Raw genomic sequence first — 23,339 nt, forward strand, 5'->3', positions numbered from 1 at the left:
CACCTCAAAACCTTAAACCTGGCTGCATGGCAGATTAATTAGCCAAACAGACTACTTCTCTCTCTAAAGCTGTTATGGATGTCATTTTGGAGGCCAGGAGGCCTAGCACCAGGAAATCTTATTCAGACAAGTGGAAGAGATTCTGTGCCTGGAACCAGGCTCAAAACCTTGACCCTGTGGTTCCTAACATTCCTCAGATACTACAATACTTGACTGAGATGCTGGACAAAGGACTATACTTCTCATCCATTAAGATTCACGCTTCTGCCATCTTGGCTCATTACAAAACAGATCCTCCTATTTTCTCTCACCCACTGCTAAAACAGTACCTCAGAGGGGCTAAAAACATAAGACCGCCCCAGAGAGCACCAACACCAACTTGGGACCTCAATTACGTTTTTGAAAAGCTCACTTTGCCTCCTTTTGAACCAGCCAATTCAGCAGAGTTAAAATATATATCATGGAAAACAGCTCTGCTTCTGGCAATAACCTCAGCACGAAGAGTCTCAGAGCTACAGGCACTAATGGCAGTGGAGCCTTTCATCATTTTCCACCAAGGCAGGGTTTCTTTAAGAACAAACCCTACCTTTATGCCTAAGGTGGTATCCAGTGTGGCTCTTAACCGAACTATTCACTTGCCAACATTTTATCCAAATCCCCAGAATAAAGGGGAGAGACTTCTACATTCCTTGGACATGCACAGGCAATTGTGCTTCTACATGGACAAAACAAAAACTTACAGAAAATCTGAACAATTGCTTGTATCATATGCTGCAGGATCACAGGGAAAGGCTATTTCAAAGCAGACCATTTCAAAGTGAATAGGACACTATCTCGTTCTGCTACACACAACATGGGAAACCTGTACCTAGTAATATTAGACCACATTCCACCAGGGCAACTGCCAGTTCTACTGCCTACCTTAGAGAAGTACCTACCGAAGATATCTTGGAAGCTGCAACTTGGAGTTCAGTGCACACCTTTACCACGCATTACCATTTGCCTCTTTATTCTAGATCCAGAGCTGGCTTTGCAACTGCAGTGCTGCAGGGCCTTATAGCCACACCAAATCCTCTATAGAGCCAGCCACCCAAACTCAGCTTTGGGATTTTACCCAAGTGTAATGACTGCAGCAGTGAAACACGATGAACATAGTACAGTTTTGTACCTACCATAAATGTAGATGTTCGAGTGTCTTCACTGCTGCAGTCCAGGTTACCCACCTGCCAGCCCCTCTTTCTTATCTGGGACAAACCTATATTACCTATGTGTTGTATTTGCTGGCTACTGAAGGTTTTATTTTTACCTTTTTTATATGTTTTATTTAGAAATATGTATTGCCTACCATTTTTGGGGGCACCTGACATCTGGGGCAAGAAAAACTGAAGAAAATGGCGTTGGTTGCTTCTTATATACCCCTGGCGCACTGACGTCAGGGAAGAGGCGACAGCAACCGACGCCGGACCAAGACTTTGGAACTCAGGCTGACTGCGGGCCCGCCTGATGGCAGGATAACCCAAGTGTAATGACTGTAGCAGTGAAGACACTCTAACATCTACATTTATGGTAGGTACAAAACTGTACTTTTCTCTCCCTCCATCCCCCTGGTTTTCTATATCCTTTCTACCTATCCTCTTTATGGCAATCATTTATGGCAGGGGTATTTACTTTTTCCTGGAGGTGTTCCACACCAAGTAATAGCTGTCTATTTTGGGGGCTCCTGACATCTGAGGCAAGAAAAACTGATGTAATGGCTTCGGCTGCATGTTTTATACCCCTGACGACCTGACGTCATGGAAGAGGCGGCAGCAACCAATGCAGAAATCCCAAAACTCTGGTATTTGGGCTGACTGAGGGCTACCTGCAGGCAGATAACCCAAGTATGATGACTACAACAGTGAATACACTCTAACATCTACATTTTTTGTTAGTGTACACAACTGTACTTTCATCAGTGTGCAGCCATTTTGGAAATCCCTCAAATGAAGACCTTTTGAAGAGAAAAACGAGTCCTGTCCTGTTTGCCTGTTGTATATGATGGCTATAATAGCCCCCAGCTGACTGACTTCAATTTGATTGGAAAATAGCCTACGTATTAACAATGATTTGAAAGGATTTTAAGATTTTTCACTTTAATTGGGTATCAGTGTTTGTGTTAGCAGTGATTGGAAGATAGGATTTTAAAAGTCTCATAAGAAGGCTTGATTATCTCATGAAGTTAACCATTGAAGGCAGAGTCAGAGGTGCTTGCTTATCTGATTGTAATTGCTTGTTAATTATTTATTTATTTTATTTATTTTACATTTGTTTACCTGGATAGTCTGACTGGATACATGTCCATTTTCATCGGAGGCCCAGGGAGAAAAGCTCCATATAGAAAAACTTACATAGATTATACAAGCAAACAGTTATAAAAACAAAATGATTATATACAATGGCTTAGTAGTGTTCCCTAGTAGGGACTCACAATTCTCATGGACAGACAGAATTAAAGATAAAAGACATCAGATTGGAAGCAGAGCTTGGTGTCGCAGTTACAAATTATGATAATTTCAGAATATGCTTTCATTTTATAACTTAATCAGGGTTGGTACATAGGCATAGCCATTTCACTTTGAGATACTGTTTAAGTTTTTTTTTTTTAAAAGACTTTTGGAGGATTGTAGGGTTATATAGTTTGGCAACGAATTCCAGGTTTTGCCAATGAAGTTGGCAAACAGAGATTCACCAGCAGAGTTGTTAGCTTTGTGGGTTTGGACCAGTAGTTTATCGGCTGAAAGTAGGGATCTCAGGTTACTATATGGCGTAATAATATTTTTAAGTGAGGGGGTATTCTCAGGGTGGTACAAAATTTTGTGCACTATTAAGAGTTGATTGAATTGAGTTAAGCTGGGAAGTTCTAGCCACTCTAGTTGTTTAAGGTGCTGGTAGTGGAGGGTTCTATAGGTGGAGCCAGTGGCAAATCTGGCAATATGATTGTAGCTATGGGACAACTTACCTAGTTCGGATTTGTTGAGGTTTGAGAGTACAGATGAGGCATATAAAAGAGTAAAGAGCAAGTGTGATCGGGCAATTGCAGTCCTAGCCAGTGGGGTTAAAAATGTCTTCTTTCTATGCAGTGATCCAAGCTTCTTATTGATGGTCTGTATGGTTTTTGTTGACCTGTAGATCAAGTTTGAGATTATTGTCTATGATCACCCCTAGCAGTTTGGTGTGATGATCTGGGGAAATAGTGGTACCATTGTTAGATGTGACAGAAAATGAAAGAGTGGTAGATCTACTAGTGGGGGAGAAAAGTAAAAGTTTAGTTTTGTTGGGGTTCAGAAGTAGACGTTGGTTGGTGAGCCAGTTCTCAATAGTGTTAAATGTATTTTGGGTTAAGGTTTGCAGTTCGGATGGGGAGGTGGCTGAACAGATCAGAGTGGAATCATCTGCATATTGAATGCAGGTAGCTTTAGGGATAGCAGTGTGAAGGCTGTTGATAAAAATAGAGAAGAGTATTGGACCTAATATGGACCCTTGAGGGACACCAAGTGTGAGAGATAACTGGCTTGAGAGTTTGCTCTGCCATAGTACCGCCTGTTGTCTACCAGTCAGGTAGGACTGGAACCACTGGATAGCGGGCTTGTTGAGGGAAATTGATTTTAGTGAAAGAATGAGAAGTTCATGGTTGACCATGTCAAAGGCTTTTGATAGGTTCATAGGTTAGTGCTAAGCTAACTGCCCTTGTGAGCCATTTTAAGCCTAGCCAATTATCCCTTGTGAGATTCAAACCCTGCACCTTGTGTTTGTAAGGCAAACACCTTAACCATTAGGCCACCCTCCCAACATAGGTCAAGAAAGAGAGCAGAGGTTAGCTTATTGTTATTCCTGTTTTGGTTTATGGCAGTAGTAAAGGAAAGGAGGGCTGAGGTGGTGCTGTGGTATGGCCTGAAACCATGCTGGGAGTTGAATAGTAAGTTAGTCTGTGTAAAGCATTGCATTAGTTGCTTGTGTACACATCTCTCCATTATTTTGGCTAGTAGGGAAAGAATGGCAATAAGTCTGTAGTTGGGTATGTCTGAGGAGCTACCACCTTTATGGAGTGGGATGATGTGAGATATTTCCCAGAGGGAGGGGATAGCGTTTTCGAAGAGGGGATAGCGTTTTCGAATAAGGTTTTGTTGATGAGGATAGATATGGGATATGCAATGGCATCTGCAACTATTTGTAGGTACTCTGCAAGGAGGAGGTCAACAGCATGGGTGGTGGGTTTTAGTTTTTTTAGAAGTGTTTTGATAAAACTAGTGGATATTGGTTGGAAGCTAAATTCGGGGTGATTATTGGGTAGATTAGGCGTGTGGTTTAAGTTAGAGGGGATTAGTGATTTGCTAGGGATTGGATTGTTTCAGTGAAAAAGTTATTAAAGGTACTAGCTATGGTCTCTGGGGAACTATGGGAGTAGTTAGCCGGGGTTGGGGTGGTGGAATGACTTGGACAAAGTAGTTGATTTAAGCCGGCCCAGAACATTTTAGGGTTGTTATGGTGTTTTGTAGGAGATTTTGGTAGAAGCTTTTTTTTATCCAGTAAAATAGATTTTTTTTTGTATCATTTCTGAGTTGACGATATCTTAGATGGTCAAGTGGGGCTTTAGTTGTTCTCCAGCTGGCCCAGGCTCTGTTTCTAGTTTTGATTTTAGCTTTGGTATCTTTTGTGAGCCATGGTGCTTTATTTGATCTAGTTTGTATTGTATGTGCTGAAGCATGGGAGTCAAAGATACTTAGGAATTTAGTGTTAAAGTGATCTATGGCCTCCTCTAATGTTAGATTTTTTAGTTTTGACCAGTCAACTGCTTTTAATTCATTTTGGAATATAGCAGCATCAAAATTTTTCCTGTTTCTAACTGTTTTATATTTGGGCTGGTGAGGGTTTTTTGCCTTATGTTTTATGATATAGGCTAGACGGTAGTCACTGAAGTCATCAGGGAGAGTACCAGCTGTGTACAGTTGGGGTTGGTTATTAACTAGGATCCAGTCTAGGATACTTTCCCTGTTGGTTGGTTTGTTTATCCTAGTGGAAGAGGTTATGGTCTGTTTAAAACCAGATAAGTTTATATGAGTGGGGGGGGGGGGGGTGCCAGTCGGTGTTAAAGTCACCAAGAACTATGGATGTTCTTTATGTTTCACTGTTGCAGTCATTACATTTGCGTAATCTGCTGGCAGGTTGCCCTCAGTCAGCCTAATTAACAAATTCTTGGGTCCCGTGTCGGTTGCTGTCCCTTCTTCCATGACGTCAGGGGTATAAAACATGCAGCCGACACCATTACGTCAGTCTTTCTTGCCGCGCGGTGCCGGAAGCAGAAGCAGTTCGCAAGTGCCGGTCGGCCGACCCCTGAAATTTTCGTTTTCGAGTTTCAGAGCCGAAGTCTTCTACTAAAAAGCTAAGTACCCCGTTGGGGAAATTTTTTCTTGCTGCTTACCGATGTTAGTAAAAGTTAATAATTGCATTACTTGTGGGAAGTAAATACCTCATAAGGATTTTCATTTGTACTGTATTCCTTGCCTAGGCCCTGATCACAACGTACCTTGCTGTCGGTTTTGTGCTAAATTTAATCAACGCATTATTAAACGTCAGTATATTTTTACCTCTAAATATTTTGGCTCACGTTTTAATTATCCAGAAATGTTGTCGGTTAGCAATCTGACTACCGGAATAGCTAAAAAAAAACTCAAATAAAAAGACGAGATAGGCCGTCGAGGTCCAAAACTGATGATGACGCTTCTCCTAAGCCAGTCGCTGGTTCACCGGTACTCAGTGAGGCACTTACGCAGCCCCTGATTCCCGCTGCTTCTGATTCACAGACCTCTACTGAGACCCATTTGGAGTCTGGTATGCCGCAAGATGCTTCAGTTATGGAACCCATGGATGTCTCTACCTTAGATGGGTCCGGAGCCGCTGTGCAGGCACCGGCTTCGGAGGGTGTTTTCAGGCCTACAGATTTGTATATTAGACCAATGTCATCTTCAAAACTAAGGCCAAAATCTAAATCTATGTCTAAAAAAAACAATGCCTGGCCACATGTGCAGGCCCCTATGTCTAAAAAACAAATGATCAAAATGGCTGAAGATTTAATTACTCTGATCAGGGGTAGCCAACCCCCTCCTTCCAAGAGGCCTAGGCAAGACATTGATTATGAATCTTCTGAACAGGATTCTATTTCTTCTGACTCTTCTAATGAACAGGATTTGTCTATACCTACTTATGAGGACTCTGATGCAGAAGATTCCATTCCTTCTGCTTCTCCCCCTGAGGGTTTTTCCTTTGGGGAGACTTTACATACCTTAAGGGAACATTTCCACTGGGAAAGTCAGGATTTCTCTGAATCTAAAAAGAGACTTAGGGATTTTCTTCTTCTTCCTCAGCATAGGCCTTTGGCTATACCTCCTGTTCTAGACATTGTTGATGATGTTTTCTCAGAATCTAGTATGGCACCTGATTCTCTGCCTCCGGCTCCTTGTAAGCCAGACAGATACTACAGGGTACCTCACTCCCACAAATTCCTTTTCAAAAATCCTATTGCTGATCCTGAAACCATTTCTCAGGGTCCCAAGGGCATTAAGCCCTCTACTGCTAAAAATCCTACCCCTTCTGATATAGATTCCAGGGCGCTGGATAGATGGGGTAAGAAAGTTTACACTTCTGCAACCTTTGCAATCAGGGCTTTGAACTGTCAATTTCATATGCTTAAACATCAACAGCATATCATGGGACTGCTTAAACAGAAAATGATGCTAATTTCTGACTGTGTGAAAACAGAGATTTACAAGATTTATTGCGTTCAGCTGAACAAGTTGGAAAACATACTTTGCTTTGATTTTTTGGAGGCCTCTTGCAGGGCTGCTGTAACTGGATCTGTGCTAAGAAGGCATGCTTGGCTCAAAGAGCAAAATCTGCCTGATCATGTTAAAAAATTGTTGGATGCTCCTTTACAACAGGACCGTCTCTTTGGTAATAAGGCTGAAGAAGTTTTAAAAAAGATGGAAGATAAAGCTAAATCTATGCAAATGGTGAAATGTTTCTTACAGGTGCAACTTCCAAGATTTAGTAGGCACTGGCCTACTAAGAACTGGTCCTTTCCAGTTCCGTCCAGAGCCACTCAAGCCAAACCCAGGCATCCCAAAGGCTCCAGGTTTCAGTCACAAGGGACTCTCAGAACAAAACAATGGGGTGCCTCCTCTTCCAAATCTGGAAACAACAAGACACCTCCCTATGGTAAGCAGTCCCAATGACTTCCCTTTACACTTACCAAGCACTTGCCTTTTAGCTGCCCCTTTGGGGAGAAAACTGGCTCTTCATGCAAAAAACATGCAACTTATAACCCAGGACAAGTGTGGGTTTTAAATATAGTATACCAAGGATATAGATTTCATTTCCACACGTTGCCAATTCCAAATGGATGGCCAGACCTGCCCCCAAATCAGTGGGCAGAGGCCCAGAAGCAAGTACTTTCCCTCATGAGCATGGGGGGATATTCAACCAGTACCAGAAGAGGAAAAGAGACAAGGTTTCTATTCAAGACTTTTCCTGGTACCCAGAGAAGACAAATCACGGAGTCCAATCCTGGACTTATCTACTCTAAACATCTTTTTGGACATTCCAAAATTCAAGATGCTGTCTCTTCACCAGTTACTTCCTATGCTAGGCAAAGATGCCTGGTTGGCAACTCTAGATTTAAAAGAGGCTTGCTTGCATATCCCAATCAGGGAGTCTTGCAAAAGATACATCCGCTTCAAAGCAGGCTACTTGCATTACCAGTTCTCTGCACTGCCCTTTGTCTTATCTACTGCACCCAGGGTCTTTACAAAGTGCCTGGCTCCAGTAATTGCATTTTGCAGGCAAAGAAATATTCAAATATATCCCTACCTGGATGATTGTCTAATTCAGGCAGAAAACAAGGACACTCTTCTAAACCATCTGGCATTTGTAAAAAGGGTTCTAACTTGTCTAGGGTACACTATAAACTAAAAGAAATCACAACTGTACCCTCTCAAAAAATTACATTCCTGGGTGCAAGCTTGAATACAACTGCCCAGATGGCTTTCCTTATGCCAGAGAAGCAAACTCATTTGGTGACTTACTTCAAACAAGTGGCCACAAAAACCCTGCTTTCTGCAAGGCAAATACTGCAAGCCTTGGGGTTCATGGCCTCTTGCATTATTCTAATTCCATATGCAAGACTGCATATGAGGAAACTTCAGTGGTACTTAAAAGTCTATGGAGTCAGCATTGTCAAAGCCTGGAAACAATGATTCCTATCATACCTTGCCTGCAACTAGAGTTCCTATGGTGGGCAGAGGCCTGCCACCAAAACAAGGGACTGCCATTCATGCCACCCCCTACCACCCAAACCCTAACTACAGACGCATCAGACTATGCTTGGGGGGGCACATCTGGCAGGGAAGTGCATTCAGGTCAAATGGAGCCCAAATCGAATGCACCTACATATCAATCAAAAAGAAATGCTAGCTGTACATAATGCTCTGACAGCCTTCAAGGACTACCTACTTCCAGAACAATTAATGATAAAGACAGACATCTCAGTTATGTGGTACATAAACAAGCAGGGGGGTACACACTCCTACCCCCTCTGCAGACTAGCCATGGCACTGTGGAACAAGGCCTTGACCTATCAAGTACAACTTCAAGCTCAATTCCTGCCAGGAAAGATGAATACACTGGCAGACGAACTAAGCAGAAATCTCATGGAGCCACACGAATGGAAACTGGTACCACGGATTTTCAACCTGTTGACACGCAAATGAGGGAGCCCAGACCTAGATCTATTTGCCTCACCCCAAAACTATCAGTTGGACAAATTTTGCACAAGGACTCCTCACAAAAAAGCCTGGAAAGTGGATGCTCTATCCTTCAGCTGGAAAAACCTATCAGTCTATGCCTTTCCACCTCTGCCTCTGCTCTCCAAAGTTCTACTAAAAGTTAAACAGAAAAAAACAAAAATGATTTTGATTGCTCCAGACTGGCGTCAACAACACTGGTACCCACTCCTGCGCAATGTGTCACACCCTCCACCGTGGCACCTGCCTCAGATACCTAACTTACTGTCTCAGCAGAACAACCAGATTCTGCACATTCAGCTCCAAACTGTGAATCTTGCAGCGTGGCTAATCACTTAAATTCACTCTTAGCATCCCTCAGCAAACCTGTGATGGATGTCATTTTGGAGGCGAGAAGGCCTAGTACTAGAAAATCTTATGCTGACAAGTGGAAAAAATTCTGTGCCTGGAATCAGTGTCAAGATATAAGCACAGCAGTGCCCAACATTCCTCAGATTTTACAATACTTAACTGAGATGCTTCACAAGGGCCTGTCCTTTTCTTCAATAAAAATCCATGCCTCAGCCATTTCTGCTCATTACAACACAGAACCTCCCCTCTTCTCCCATCCTTTCCTAAAACAGTATCTCAGAGGGGCCAAAAACTTAAGACCACCCAGGAGAGCTCCAACCACTGCCTGGGACCTCAATTTTGTATTGGAAAAGCTCACTCTCCCTCCTTTTGAGCCAGCTGCAACTGCAGACTTAAAATTTCTCTCCTGGAAAACAGCTTTCATTTTAGCAGTTGCCTCAGCTAGAAGGATTTCAGAATTACAGACTCTTATGGCAGTGGAGCCTTTCATAATTTTTCATGAGGACAGTGTATCCCTCAGAACCAATCCATCCTTCATGCCTAAGGTGGTATCCAGTATGGCTCTCAATCAGGCCATTCAATTGCCAACCTTCTTTCCCAATCCACAGAACAAGGGGGAGCGGTTTCTGCATTCATTGAATGTACACAAACAAATTAGATTTTACTTAAGCAGAACAAAATCTCAAAGAAAATCTGAACAACTGCTGGTGGCATTTGCTGCAGGGGCAGAGGGAAAGGCTATTTCAAAGCAATCCATTTCCAAATGGATAAGCCATTGTATTCGTTTCTGCTATATGCACCATGGAAAAACTATCCCCCAGGGGATCATATCCCATTCCACCAGGGCTGCATCTTCTTCTGCAGCCTTTCTCAGAGGTTTTCCTACCAGGGACATTCTAGAAGCTGCTACCTGGAGCTCAGTTCATACGTTCACCAAACATTACCATTTGCCACTTTTTTCTAAATCCAGGGCTGCCTTTGCCACTGCTGTCCTGCAGGGCCTTATAGCTGGTCCTAATGCTGTATAATTCCATCCACCCAACCATTGCTTTGGGAATCTACCCAAATGTAATGACTGCAACAGTGAAGAACATAGTACAGTTGTGTACACTTACCATAAATGTAGATGTTCAAGTGTATTCACTGTTGCAGTCCTGGTTACCCTCCTTCCAGCCCCCTATTTTTTCTTTGGCTTTACCTCTGCTTTCTTTCACTATGCTTAAAAGCCCTTCTGGTGTATTTGCTTTTGGGATTGGAGGGGTTTTTTTTTGTGTTTTTTAATTTTATTTGCTGCCCATTTGTGGGGCACCTGACATCTGGGGCAAGAAAAACTGATGTAATGGTATCGGCTCCATGTTTTATACCCCTGATGACCTGACGTCATGGAAGAAGGGACAGCAACCGACGCAAGACCCAAGACTTTGTTAATCAGGCCGATTAAGGGCAACCTGCTAGCAGATTACCCAAATGTAATGACTGCAACAGTGAATACACTCGAACATCTACATTTATGGTAAGTGTACACAACTGTACTTTTCTTGGGGATAAGTAGTGGATAACCAGTAAAGGATATCTTCTAGGGTATTTAGGTTGTTGCCTGGCGGAATATATGCACAGACGATGTTCAAGTGCTTGTTAGAATATAATAAAGTTTCTGTTTCATTTCACTTGGATATGTTTTTTCTTTCTTTATAAATGTAATTTTTGCCGGTTAAGAGTTGCAGAATTACACTTTATTGAAGCTGAAGAAGGCTGTCTGATGGTAACTAAATTTCTTGGAGTATGGAAGAAAGTAATGTTATATGAGGCAAGGAGGGTAAGATACCAAAGACACCTTGATCTACTATTGGACCAGCAACTAACGTTTAGCTTCACACAGATCACTTATAAGAACAAACACCATACTAACTTAAATTTGCTTAGAATTCTACTCATCTTTTACCATAAGAGGCAAAGATTTCCATAGGAATTAAGATGTTACTACCCAAGCTAGAGTACTGCCTTACCCGTACTAGCATATACCATAGGCCACAATACAGACATTCTGCAAGCAACTGCTAATGAAATATTTTCCTTCGATGCATTGTCAAACTGCAGGGAGCACCACTGTGTAACACTATGCGTACAGCTGTCTGCCAGTTACAACAAGGGCTTTCATAGGTTCATAGGTAATTACAAGGCTAACTGCTTTTGGGGGCTATTTTAAGCTTCAAATCATTTTACTGCAGCCACTGTCCCTCCCCTAGCTTCAAAAATCCACTTTCAAAACTGTAGCATGCTCACTTCCAGTATCTAATGAAAAGGACCCCACCTTGCTCGACCACCATTCAGCAAAGTTTAGTAAAAAAAAAAAAAAAAAAAAAATCCTTCACCTAAATATCATCTGCAGCACAGATGTGTCTTTAGGATGTCATAAAACTCAGATTACCCAGCATTCCAAGAAGTAGTGTTGGGCCACCTCAGGGAATAATATAAATGTTCCTGTCCATAGTTGTTAATCTGTCACCTGATTTGCAGCTATCACAGATCTTGCAGAGGTAGTCAGCTGATGAACCTATGTGTTGTGTGCTTATGTGAAACTTGTCAGCTATGTATATAACTGTCATGCTTTTACATTGGTAAACATTTTGTAAATATGTACAAAGGATTTCATTTACTATTGTGCATATTGTAACAGTTCCTTAAAAAGTTCAAGTCAGAGTTCAACTTTTCAGATTTATTTTTATATTTCATATTGTATAATGAAATTGTAGCCGCTAGTTGTCTAAGGTCATGGCAAAAAGGTATTTGAACCAACCCATTTACCTGTTTAACAAGTTATAAATAAATCAAGAAACAAAGTGCTGCTATGAAGGCAAAAGAATGAAGCATGGTAAAACAGAATTGGAATTTAAGTTGGTAATTGATATGCTGGAGATGAGGAAATACATTGGACAGATTTCTTGCCGCAGTGTGGCTACAGAATGCAGTGATTAAAACAGTGCTGTAGAAAATTCCCATTTGAAATGTGAAAGGAAAGAAAGCGATGTAGGCCTAATCAGGCTAGGTATGAATCAGGATATGGTCATAGAGCTACATATGGGGTCAGCCTGCTAATGCTATGTACTCAGTTAGGTCACTGAGGTGGCATAGCTGTTGTTCAGTCAAGACCTACCAGTTTTTTGTAATATTTAAGTTCTGTTAGCTAAAAAGAAACTGAAATAAGAAAAATGTAACAAAATAAAATGTATAATTTCTAGCAAGCCGTAAATCGGAATGAAAGAAAATGTGAGTGGCAGTTTCTGTGATAGTTTTGATACACTAACAAAATGGCATTTACTCTCCTTTAGGAACTTGGTATTGGTGGCACTAGCCAGTGGAAGATCTGTGGTGTGGATCCCAGCACAACACTTGCTGTTTACTTCGAAGTGGTAAATCAGGTGAGTCTTTCTTTTCAAAATACATTAGCTGGTTCAACTGGTTGGTCTGGTAGTTAGCACAGTAGAGTAAAGCTCTCAGTCGTTAACTAGCTACTTCCGGTAGTACCTGCATTTGCCTTTTGTGTGACTGAGCAAGTCCCCTAATCAGACAGTGCTCCAAGTCACCCCTGAAAAGGGGCACTTGAGTTCAACAGGTTTGCCTACTTAAATAGATAAAAATAAAAATAAATACCTGAAAATGCATTTTTTTAATTTTATGGGCTTTGTACTTCAGATCCAACCCATCACATCCCAAGCTCTGCCTCATGGCATATCAGTGCCATCCTCCCTACACCATAAGTACATCTTCACTGCCTCCCTAATACTAGTTGCACACTCCAAGACTACCTCTTGATGTGCCCTTTGAGTGGAAGTTTCACAGGCAGAGTGTTCTTATCAGCCATTGCTTTGCTTTGGGTTGGGGTGATAGTGAGATAGGGAAGATACTGGTACACCACACTGAAAAAACACAAAAAAAAAATACATTGACTTAGTATGGGTGAAATGAGGTCCCAAATCCCCAGTTTTCTGTTTCAGAACGTCAGTGCAGCATCTGCCGATGTTCTTCGTGTTTCACTGTTGCAGTCATCACATTTGGGTTATCTGCCTGCAGGTAGCCCTCAGCTAGCCTGAATACCAGAGTCTTGGATTCCTGCATCGGATGTTGTCTCTTCTTCCATGATGTCAGGTCGTCAGGGGTGTAAAACATGCAGCCGATGCCATTACATAAGTCTTTCTTGCCGTGCGGTGTCCGAAGCAGAAGCAGTTCGCAAGTGCCAGTCGGCCGACTCCTGAAATTTTCGTTTTTGAGTTTCAGAACCGAAGTCTTCAAAAAAAGATAAGTACCCCGTTGGGAATCTTTTTTCTTGCTCCAACCGATGTCAGTAAAAGTTAACAATTGTCTTACCTGTGGAAAGCAAATACCTCATAAAGATTTTCATTTGTACTGCATTCCTTGGTTAGGCCCAGACCACAACGTCCCTCGCTGTCAGTTTTGTGCTTTGTTCAACCCCCGAACTATTCATCATCGGGCTATCTTTGCAGCAAATTATTTTGGTTCTCGGTATCAGTACTCTGAAATGGCTTCATTAAGCCATCCGACTACCGATCTTCCGAAAAAATGTAAAGATAAAGACAGAGACAGACCACATAGGTCCAAAACTGCCGATGATGCTTCCGTTAAGCCAGTTGCTAGTCCGCCTGTACTCATTGAGGCGCTTTCCCTGCCCCTGATACCTGCTACCTCAGATTTGCAGGCCTCTACTGAGACCCTTTTGGAGTCCGGTATGCCACAAGATGCTTCTTCGACTATGGAACCTGCGGACGTCTCTACCTTGGATGAGTCCAGAGCCGCTGTGCAGACACTGGCTTCTGGGGTGTATTCAGACCTACAGAATTGCATTTTAAACCGATGCCATCTTCTTCATCCAGGCCTAAAACTCGCACTGCATCTAGAAAACGGATGTCCAAACCGCATGCTCAGGCCTATATGCCTAAAAAAACAAATGCTTAGAATGGCTGAAGACCTTATTACTTTAATTAGGGGCAGCCAGCCTTCCCCCTCTAAGAGACCTAGAACTGATTTTCCTTCTGATTCTTCTGATCAGGAATCTGATATTTCAGTTCCTTCTGATTATCAGGATTTGTCTTTATCTACCTATGAGGATTCTGATGCAGAGGATTCCATTCCCTCTGCTTCCCCTCCAGAAGATTTTTCTTTTGGTGAAACCTTGCACACTCTTAGAGAGCATTTCCCCTGTGAAAGCTAGGATTACTCTGACTCCAAAAAGAGGCTTAGGGAATTCTTACTCCTTCCTCAACACAGGCCTTTAGCTATCCCTCCTGTTCTGGACATTGTAATTATGCTTTCTTGGAATCTAGCCTTTCCCCAGACACTCTACCTCCAGCTCCCAGAAAACCTGACGGGTATTACAGAGTACCTGACTCTCACAAGTTCCTCTTCAAGAATCGTAATGCGGATCCAGAGACCATTTCCCAAGGACCAAAAGGCATTAAGGCTACTGCTGCCAAAAATCCTACCCCTTCTGATAGAGATTCTAGAGCCTTGGACAGATTGGGTAAGAAGGTATACACTTCTGCTACTTTGACCATTAGGGCTTTAAATTGCCAGTTTCATATGTTAAAGTACCAGCAGCATATCATGGGACTATTTAAACAGAAAATTATGTTGATTCCTGATTGTGCTGAACACAAAGAATTACAGGATTTAATGCATTCTGCAGAACATGTTGGTAAACATACTTTGCAATGTGGTTTTGACTCTTTAGAAGCATCTTGCAGGGCTGCTGTCACTGAGTCTGTACTTAGAGGGCATGCTTGGCTTAAGGAGCAAAACTTGCCAGATCATGTTAAAGCTAAATTACTGGTTTCTCCCTTAAACCAAGACCGCCTGTTTGGCAACAGAGCAGAAGAAGTCCTCAAAAGGATGGAGGAAAAAGCTAAATCTATGCAAACTGTTAAAAGATTTCCTACAAGTACAGCCTCTCAGATTTAGTAGGCATTGGCCTTCAAAGAATTGCTCCTTTCCAGTCTCTTCCAGGCCTTCAGTCCAAACCCAGGAACAACAAACCACCTAGGTTACAGTCTCAGGCTACACACAGGTCTAAACAGTGGGGGGCTTCCACTTCCAAAGCAGAGAGTAGTAAGCCACCCCCCTACAGAAACATGGCACAATGACTTAACCTTAACTCTTCCAAGCTCTGCTCAACTGCCTGCTCCCTTAGTAGGAAAGCTCGCCCTGCATGCAAAAAACTGGGAACTCATTACCCAGGATAAATGGGTTTTGAATATAGTTTTCCAAGGATACAGATTCCACTTCCACACCCTACCAACCCCAAACAGTTGGCCAGACCTAACCCCAAATCAGTGGGTGGAGGCCCAACAGCAGGTTCTTTCTCTTCTAAGTATCAAGGCTATTCAGTCTGTCCCAGCAGAACAAAGGGGACAAGGTTTTTATTCAAGACTTTTCCTGGTACCCAGAAAAGACAGCTCCTGGCGTCCTATCCTGGACCTCTCTATTCTAAGCACCTTTCTGGCAATCCCAAAATTCAAAATGCTAACACTTCAACAGCTGCTTCCTATGCTAGGGAAAGATGCCTGGTTGGCAACCTTAGACTTAAAGGAAGCTTACCTGCACATTCCAATAAGGGAATCTTGCAGGAAATACCTAAACTTCAGGGAAGGCTCCATGCATTATCAGTTCTTTGCACTTCCCTTTGGCTTATCTACTGCACCCAGGGTATTCACAAAGTGCCTAGCTCCAGCCATTGCATTTTGCAGGCAGAGAAATATTCACATATACCCATACTTTGACGATTGTCTGATTCAGGCAGAAAGCCAGGACTTGCTATTAAAACATCTGGCATTCGTAAAGAAACTTCTAACCTCACTGGGGTACACCATAAACAAAAAGAACTCTCCCTAGTACCCTGCCAACAGATTGTATTCCTGGGAGCAAGCTTGAACACAACTTCCCAGATGGCTTTCCTCACTCCAGAGAAACAAGTTTATTTGACAACCTACTTCAAACTATTGGCCACAAAGCCCCAGCTATCTGCAATGAAAATTCTGCAAGCCCTGGGGTTCATGGCCTCTTGCATTCTACTAATTACATATTTCATTCTACCCCATGCCGCCCAAACCCAACAACAGAAGCATCAGACTATGCATGTGGTGCTCACTTGGCAGGGCAGTGCACTCAGGGCAAATGGAACCCGAGACAGATGCACCTGCATATCAACCAAAAAGAAATGTTAGCTGTACAGAATTCCTTGACAGCCTTCAAAGACCGTATTCTTCCAGGACAACTATTGGTAAAGACAGACAACACCACAGTTATGTGGTACATAAACAAGCAGGGGGGAACCCACTCGTACCCTAACTGCAGACTAGCCATGGCTCTGTGGAACACAGCCTTGAGCTACCAAGTGCACCTACAAGCTTAGTTCCTGCCATACAAGCTAAATTCACTGGCAGATAACCTAAGCAGAAATCTCATGGACCCACAGGAATGGAAACTGGAACCAAAAATATTCAACCTCTTGCGGAACAAATGGGAGACTCCAGAGGTAGACCTGTTAGCCTCCCGTCAGAACTACCAATTGGACAAATTCTGCACAAGGACTTCCTACAGTCAAGCTTGGAAAGTAGATGCCCTATCCTTTACCTGGGAAAGCCTCTCTGTTTATGCCTTTCCCCCTCTGCCTCTCCTCTCGAAGGTTCTGCAAAAGATCAAATAGGACAAGCCAAGGAGAATACTGATTGCACCAGACTGGCCACGCCAGCACTGGTACCCCCTCTTGCGCAGTATGACACTGCTGGAACCATGGCACCTGCCTCAGACCCCTTCCCTGCTGTCCCAGCAGGCAGGCCAGATTCTGCACCCTCAGCTTCAAACTCTGAACCTTGCAACCTGGCTAATTCCTTGAGATCTCCCATAGCATCCCTCAGTAAGCAGGTGCTAGATGTCATTCTGGAGGCAAGGAGGCCTAGTACTAGAAAATCCTATGCTGAAAAGTGGAAAAGATACTGTTCCTGGAGCCAGATTCAGGGGATGGGCACAACGGTGCCCAGCTTACCTCATATTCTTCAGTACTTAACAGAAATGCTCCACAAGGGGCTGTCCTTCTCGTCAATTAAAATTCATTTCTCTGCCATTTCAGCACATTATAATACTAAGCCACCCATCTTCTCCCACCCCCTGCTAAAGCAATTCCTTAGGGGTCCAAAATTTTAAGACCCCCCCCCCTCCCCAGGAGAGCCCCTACTCCAGCCTGGGACCTTAACTTTGTATTGGAAAAGCTCACTTTCCCTCCTTTTGAGCCAGCTGGAACTGCAGAGTCGAAATTCATTTCTTGTAAAACAGCCTTCCTTCTAGCCATCACTTCAGCAAGAAGAGTGTCTGAATTACAGGCCCTCATGGCAGTGGAACCCTTCATTATCTGCCATGCCGACAGCGTTTCCCTCAGGACCAATCCTTCCTTTATGCCCAAGGTGGTGTCTAGTGTGGCCTTAAATCAGCCCATTCAGTTGCCCACTTTTTTCCCTAATCCGCAAAACAAAGGAGAATGAATACTGCATTCTTTGGACGTGCACAGACAACTTGGATTTTATTTGGACAGGACTAAGCCTCTCAGAAAATCTCAACAGCTGCTAGTTGGTTTTGCTGCAAGAGCAGAGAGGAAGGCCATTTCAAAGCAAACCATTTCTAAATGGATACCCCATTGCATTCATTTCTGCTACAAGCACCGTGGAAAACCTACCCCACAGGGGATAAGGTCACATTCCACCAGGGCTGCATTTACCTTTGCAGCCTTTCTTAGAGGAGTCCCTACCAGGGACATCCTAGAAGCTGCTACGTGGAACTCTGTACATACCTTCACCAAGCATTATCACATGCCTATTTTTTTCTAAATCTAGAACTGGTTTTGCCACTGCAGTATTGCAGGGCTTAATAGCTGGCCCTAATGCTCTCTAACTTCCTCCTCCCTTCCTTAGCTTTGGGGATCAACCCAAATGTGATGACTGCAACAGTGAAACACGAAGAACATAGTACAGTTGTGTACACTTAACATAAATGTAGATGTTCGAGTGTATTCCCTGCTGCAGTCCTCGTTACCCTCCCTCCAGCCCCCTGACTTGTCTTGTCTCTACCTTTCCTTCTTGTTTAGTGTATTTAAGTTTTCTGGTGTATTTGCTTTTTGATGGAGGTGTACCATAACATATAATTGCTTCCCATTGAGGGGGCACCTGACATCTGGGGCAAGAGAAACTGATGTAATGGCATCGGCTGCATGTTTTATACCCCTGACGACCTGATGTCACGGAAGAAGAGACAGTATCCGATGCAGGAATCCAAGACTCTGGTATTCAGGCCGGCTGAGGGCTACCTGCAGGCAGATATCCCAAATGTGATGACTGCAACAGTGAATACACTCTAACATCTACATTTATGGTAAGTGTGTACACAACTGTACTTTCTGCTGCTGCATGCAGCCTAGACTAGTAGTCTGTATTCCTGACATTCTTCTGCCAGAGGGAGAGTGTAGAAGTAAGTTACTCAGTCGTACCTTGTACTAAGCCCTTTTGGCAGCATCTTCTCTTCATAGAACAGTGCTCACTGGTGTCATGGTCACGAGTAAAATCTTTGCAGCAGTGGGCCATCTATTGAAAATAGATATGAATGTTTAATGTTCCATGAGAATGTGGCAGTAGTTGTTTATTGTAGGTTTCTAATTTATTCAGGAACTGTAACTTGTAAATAAGCTGTAATGAAAATTTATTTCTGGCAGTGTAGATTAGCTGCCCTGCAGAGTCAGGTCACTTATTAGAAAAGGTTATGATAATTTGACAAGATATGATAAGATATGCATTTCTTTCTTGTGTTTTGCAGCATAATGCCCCTATCCCACAGGGTGGAAGAGGTGCTGTCCAGTTTGTCACCCAATTTCAACATTCCAGTGGACAAAAACGTATTCGAGTAACAACAGTAGCAAGAAAGTAAGATTTCCTTGCTTATTGAAAAAGCTGCAATGCCACTTTGCACGATTGCATGCATCTTTATACAACATGCAGTATTTAATGTTTTAGATTGAGTAAAAACAAATTATATAAACTTAATTCTGATTTATTTTATATTCTTGCAACTTACACATGTTTGCAAATACTGGTATTTATGACATTTTCTGTATATTCAGTTCTTCTTTTTGGTTTTGCTTTGCATCCTCTAGACCTTCCAGCTGGCCTGTCTTCTGGACAGTTGACCCTACCATCAATCACATTCTTTCCATCTCATTGCTGCCAGTCCTGTTTTTCCATAGGCTGAGTACACCTGCATCTGCAGTCTATATAGATTCTGTAATTGTTTCATGCTGTGGGTCTATATTATATTCTCGAAAGCAGACAATATCGAAGCTGATCTTGTCAACACGAGAATAGCGAAAGTGGAGAACATCGAACGTGTAAATGGAAATCTCCGTAAGGGGAGATTTCAGTTTACTGCAATGTAGTGCGGTCTCGGAGTTGGTATATTTAAGTAGCGGGGGGTGTGGGGGTGCAGGGGTCATTTGGGTTATCAGCTCTTTATCCCTCTACATCACAGTTTCAGGTCAAAGTCAGCAAACTCTTCTTGCAAAATCTGGATCTCTTGTAGCTGTATTCTACTGAGACCTTTTCTGTATTGTCAGTCATCTGCACATGTTTGCAAGTCATGAATTCCATTATTGGGAGTGTATACCTAGAGTTTTTAGTCTTTGAGTTCTGGAGTTCTGTTAGTGGTGATTGGAGGTCTAAAAATGGGGCAAGAATATTGGTCCGCTGAGGAGCAACTTTCGACTGCCATACATTTCTGCTGTGACATCAGAAATGCTGTAAGTGTCCGCATCTGGTACTGGTAGCTCCCAGTGCAATTTTGTCACTAGTTTACACGGTACATCACACTGACTGGCTCTACAGACAAACAGCACACCAGATAAAGGCTCAGATGACAGTCTTGACTTTCTTGTAGAAGATATTAGGTGTGTTATTTGAGAGGATATAGAACCAGAAACTGTGAATAATGTGCTGTAAGAAAAGGAGTAGATGTTCTTTGTGTTTCACTGTTGCAGTGATTACACTTGGGTTATCTACCTACAGGTAGCCCTCAGTCAGCCCGAATACCAGAGTCTTGGGATTTCTGCATTGGATGCTGTCGCCTCTTCCATGAAGTCAGGTCGACAGGGGTATAAAACATGCAGCCGACGTCATTACATAAGCTTTTCTTGCCATGCGGGAGCCCGAAGCAGAAGCTGTTCGCAAGTGCCGGTCAGCAGCTACCTGAAATTTTCGTTTTTCGAGTTTCAAACCTGAAGTCTTCTAAAGCTAAGTACCCCATTAGGGATCCTTTTTTCTTGCTCTAACCGATGTCAGAAAAAGTTAACAATTGTCTTGCCTGTGGAAATCAAATACCTCACAGAGATTTTCATTCTTACTGCCTCACCTATTTAAGCCCAGACCACGACGTCCCTCGCTGTCAGTTTTGTGCCTTGTTCAACGCCCAAACTATTTGTCGTTGGGCTATTTTTGTCTCTAAATTCTTTAACTGTCATTCTCCATATTGCAAAATGGCTGGTAAGCCATCCGACTACCGATCTTTCGAAAAAACGGAAAGATAAAGATAGAGGCAGACCGCATAGGTCCAAAACTGCCAACGGCACTTTCGTTAAGCTGGTCACCAGTACTCACTGAGGTGCTTTTGCAGTCCCTGTTACCTGCTTCTACAGATTCACAGGCCTCTAGTGAGACCCATTCGGAGTCCGGTAAGCCGCGAGATGCTTCTTCGACTATGGAACCTGTGCATGTCTCTACCTTGGATGGGTCCGGAGCCGCTGTGCAGGCACCGGCTTCTGAGGGTTTATTCAGACGTTTCGATGTTTGTATTAAACCGACTACTTCATTAATGACTAAAACTACCGAATTACTCGGGCCCAGAGTTCGCACTATGCCTAGGAAATCGACGACCAAAGCACATTCTCAAGCTCCCATGCCACAGAAATAAAAGGATGTCCTTCAAGGATGCATCTGCAGTCATAACATATGGGTTGTCCTGCCTCAGGCAGCCCTTCGGTCGGCCGGATTACAAAGTCTGGGTCTGGCCTCGGCTGATGTCGCACTTTCCCCGACGTCAGAGTGTCTGGGGTATAAAAGCATCAGCCGATGCAATTTTCCTCAGTCTTTCTTGCCGCGCGGTGCCCGAAGCAGAAGCCGTTCGCAAGTGCCGGTCGGTCAGATCCAGTGAATTCAGCTACCGAAGACTTCGAAAAAGCTAAGTACCCCGTTGGGGACTCTTTCTTGCCTCAGCCGATGTCAGACAAAGTAAATAATTGTTTAACTTGTGGGAAACAAATACCTCAAAAGGATTTCCATTCCTACTGCCTTCCTTGCTTAGGCCCAGACCACGACATATCGGCCTGTTCAGCCTGTGCTTCCTTCAACTGACGAACTCTTAGACGTCGGTCGGAGTTTGCAGAGGAATTTTTTGTGGCCAGTTTTGCTTATAAAATGCCGTCGGAGACTCCGACATCACATTTGGTGAAAAAATGGAAGGACAAGGACTGACACTCGCGCCCCGCGGTTTCGGCTGAAACCACGGTAAGGCCTACCGCGAGTGTCTCGGTTTCGGCCGAAACCGAGTCCTCGGAGATTCCTTCTTCCGAATCCATTCAACCGACCACCGCGGCCCGGGAGGCCCCGGCTGAGTCGGCTACCGAGCTACCTACCGAAACCAGTGTCTAGGAAATGTCCGACACCATACCTTTGGACATTTCTACTCCTGCACGTGGGGCAGCTAGGCCCCCTGCTTCCATGTCCATTAAGGCCTTTTCTAGGGCTAAAGCTGCTAAACTTTCTAAAGCTTTGCCTCCCAAGACTACCTCCCAGAGGCCTTCCTCTAGTTCTCAGATCCTCAGCCTTGCAGAGGACCTTATTTCTTTAATTAGAGGTTCACAACCTCACCCGGACAGGGCCTGTCACCCTCCACCTGACAAAAGGCCCAGGACTGACCCCTCTGACCCACACTCTTCAGATGAGTCCACGGATGGATCTGAGTTGTCAGACCACCAGGAGGAGGCTTATTCGCCCTATGAGGATTCTGATGCTGAAGAATCTATCCCTTCGGCCTCCCCTCCTGAAGAGTTTTCCTTTGGTGAGACGCTTCACTCCATGAGAGAGCATTTTCAATGGCAAGGTCAGGAATTCTCTGATTCTAGAAAAAGATTAAGGACCTTTTTACATTTGCCTCAACATAGGCCCTTAGCTATTCCTCCTGTTTTGAATGTAATTGATGATGTGTACAATGATGTCAGTACAGTCCCTGATACTCTCCCTCCGGCCCCTGCCAAACCTGATAGATACTACAGGGTCCCGGATTCTCATTTCCATCTGTATAAAGCCCATTCTGCAGACCCAGAAACTATTTCTCAGGGCCCTAAAGGGGTTGCGGCCGCCACTGCCAAAAATCCTCTACCCTCTGAAAGAGAGTCTAGAGCTTTAGAGAGATGGGGAAAGAAGGTATATACCTCTGCAACTCTTTCTGTCAGGGCATTAAATTGTCAATTTCATATGATACAGTACCAAGAGTATTTGTTAGATGAACTGAATAAGAAACTTTCTTCTCCTGAACCCCTTGACCGTAAATCCCTTCAGGATTTGGTACACAACTCACAGCAGGTTAGTAATCATTTCTTAAAATGTGGCTATGATGCATTGGAGGCTTCATTTAGGTCAGCTATGACTGGGGCAGCTATTCGTAGGCATGCCTGGCTGAAGGAACAATCTTTGCCAGACCATATTAAAGCTAAACTCCTGAATGCTCCAATGGAGAAACAAAATTTATTTGGCTCCTCTGCTCAGGAGGTCTTAAAAAAGTTTGAAGAAAAGGCAAAATCTGTGCAAACAGTCAAGGATTTCCTGCAAGTACAACCACCGAGATTCAGCAGAAACTGGCCTACTAAGAATTGGTCCTTTCCAGACTCGGACAGAGCCCAGAGAGGCAGGAACAGACGCCCCAGAGGCAGAGGCCAATTGAAGGGCTCCTACAGAGGCCGTCAGTGGCAGCCTGCCAACCAGAGGAGTAGTGCAACAGCAGTAACAACTACTACTACACCAGGACAGGCTCAATGACTTTACTCTGATTCTGCCT

At 43.5% G+C, this 23,339-nt stretch overlaps 1 protein-coding gene across 2 annotated transcripts in view; it reads left to right on the top strand.

The window, feature by feature from the left end:
* The window catches only part of SEC23B (SEC23 homolog B, COPII coat complex component), an 836,569-nt gene that overhangs the window by 522,455 nt on the left and 290,775 nt on the right, over nucleotides 1–23,339 (top strand). For both annotated transcript variants that reach the window (XM_044056987.1, XM_044056989.1), the window contains 2 exons: nucleotides 12,515–12,604; nucleotides 19,056–19,162. In XM_044056987.1, coding sequence (XP_043912922.1) covers nucleotides 12,515–12,604; nucleotides 19,056–19,162 — 197 coding nt within the window. The remainder of the gene's footprint in view (nucleotides 1–12,514; nucleotides 12,605–19,055; nucleotides 19,163–23,339) is intronic.

The sequence above is a fragment of the Protopterus annectens genome, chromosome 1.part2, assembly GCF_019279795.1.
Source record: "Protopterus annectens isolate FY-2018-M chromosome 1.part2, PAN1.0, whole genome shotgun sequence".
Lineage (NCBI taxonomy): Eukaryota > Metazoa > Chordata > Ceratodontiformes > Protopteridae > Protopterus > Protopterus annectens.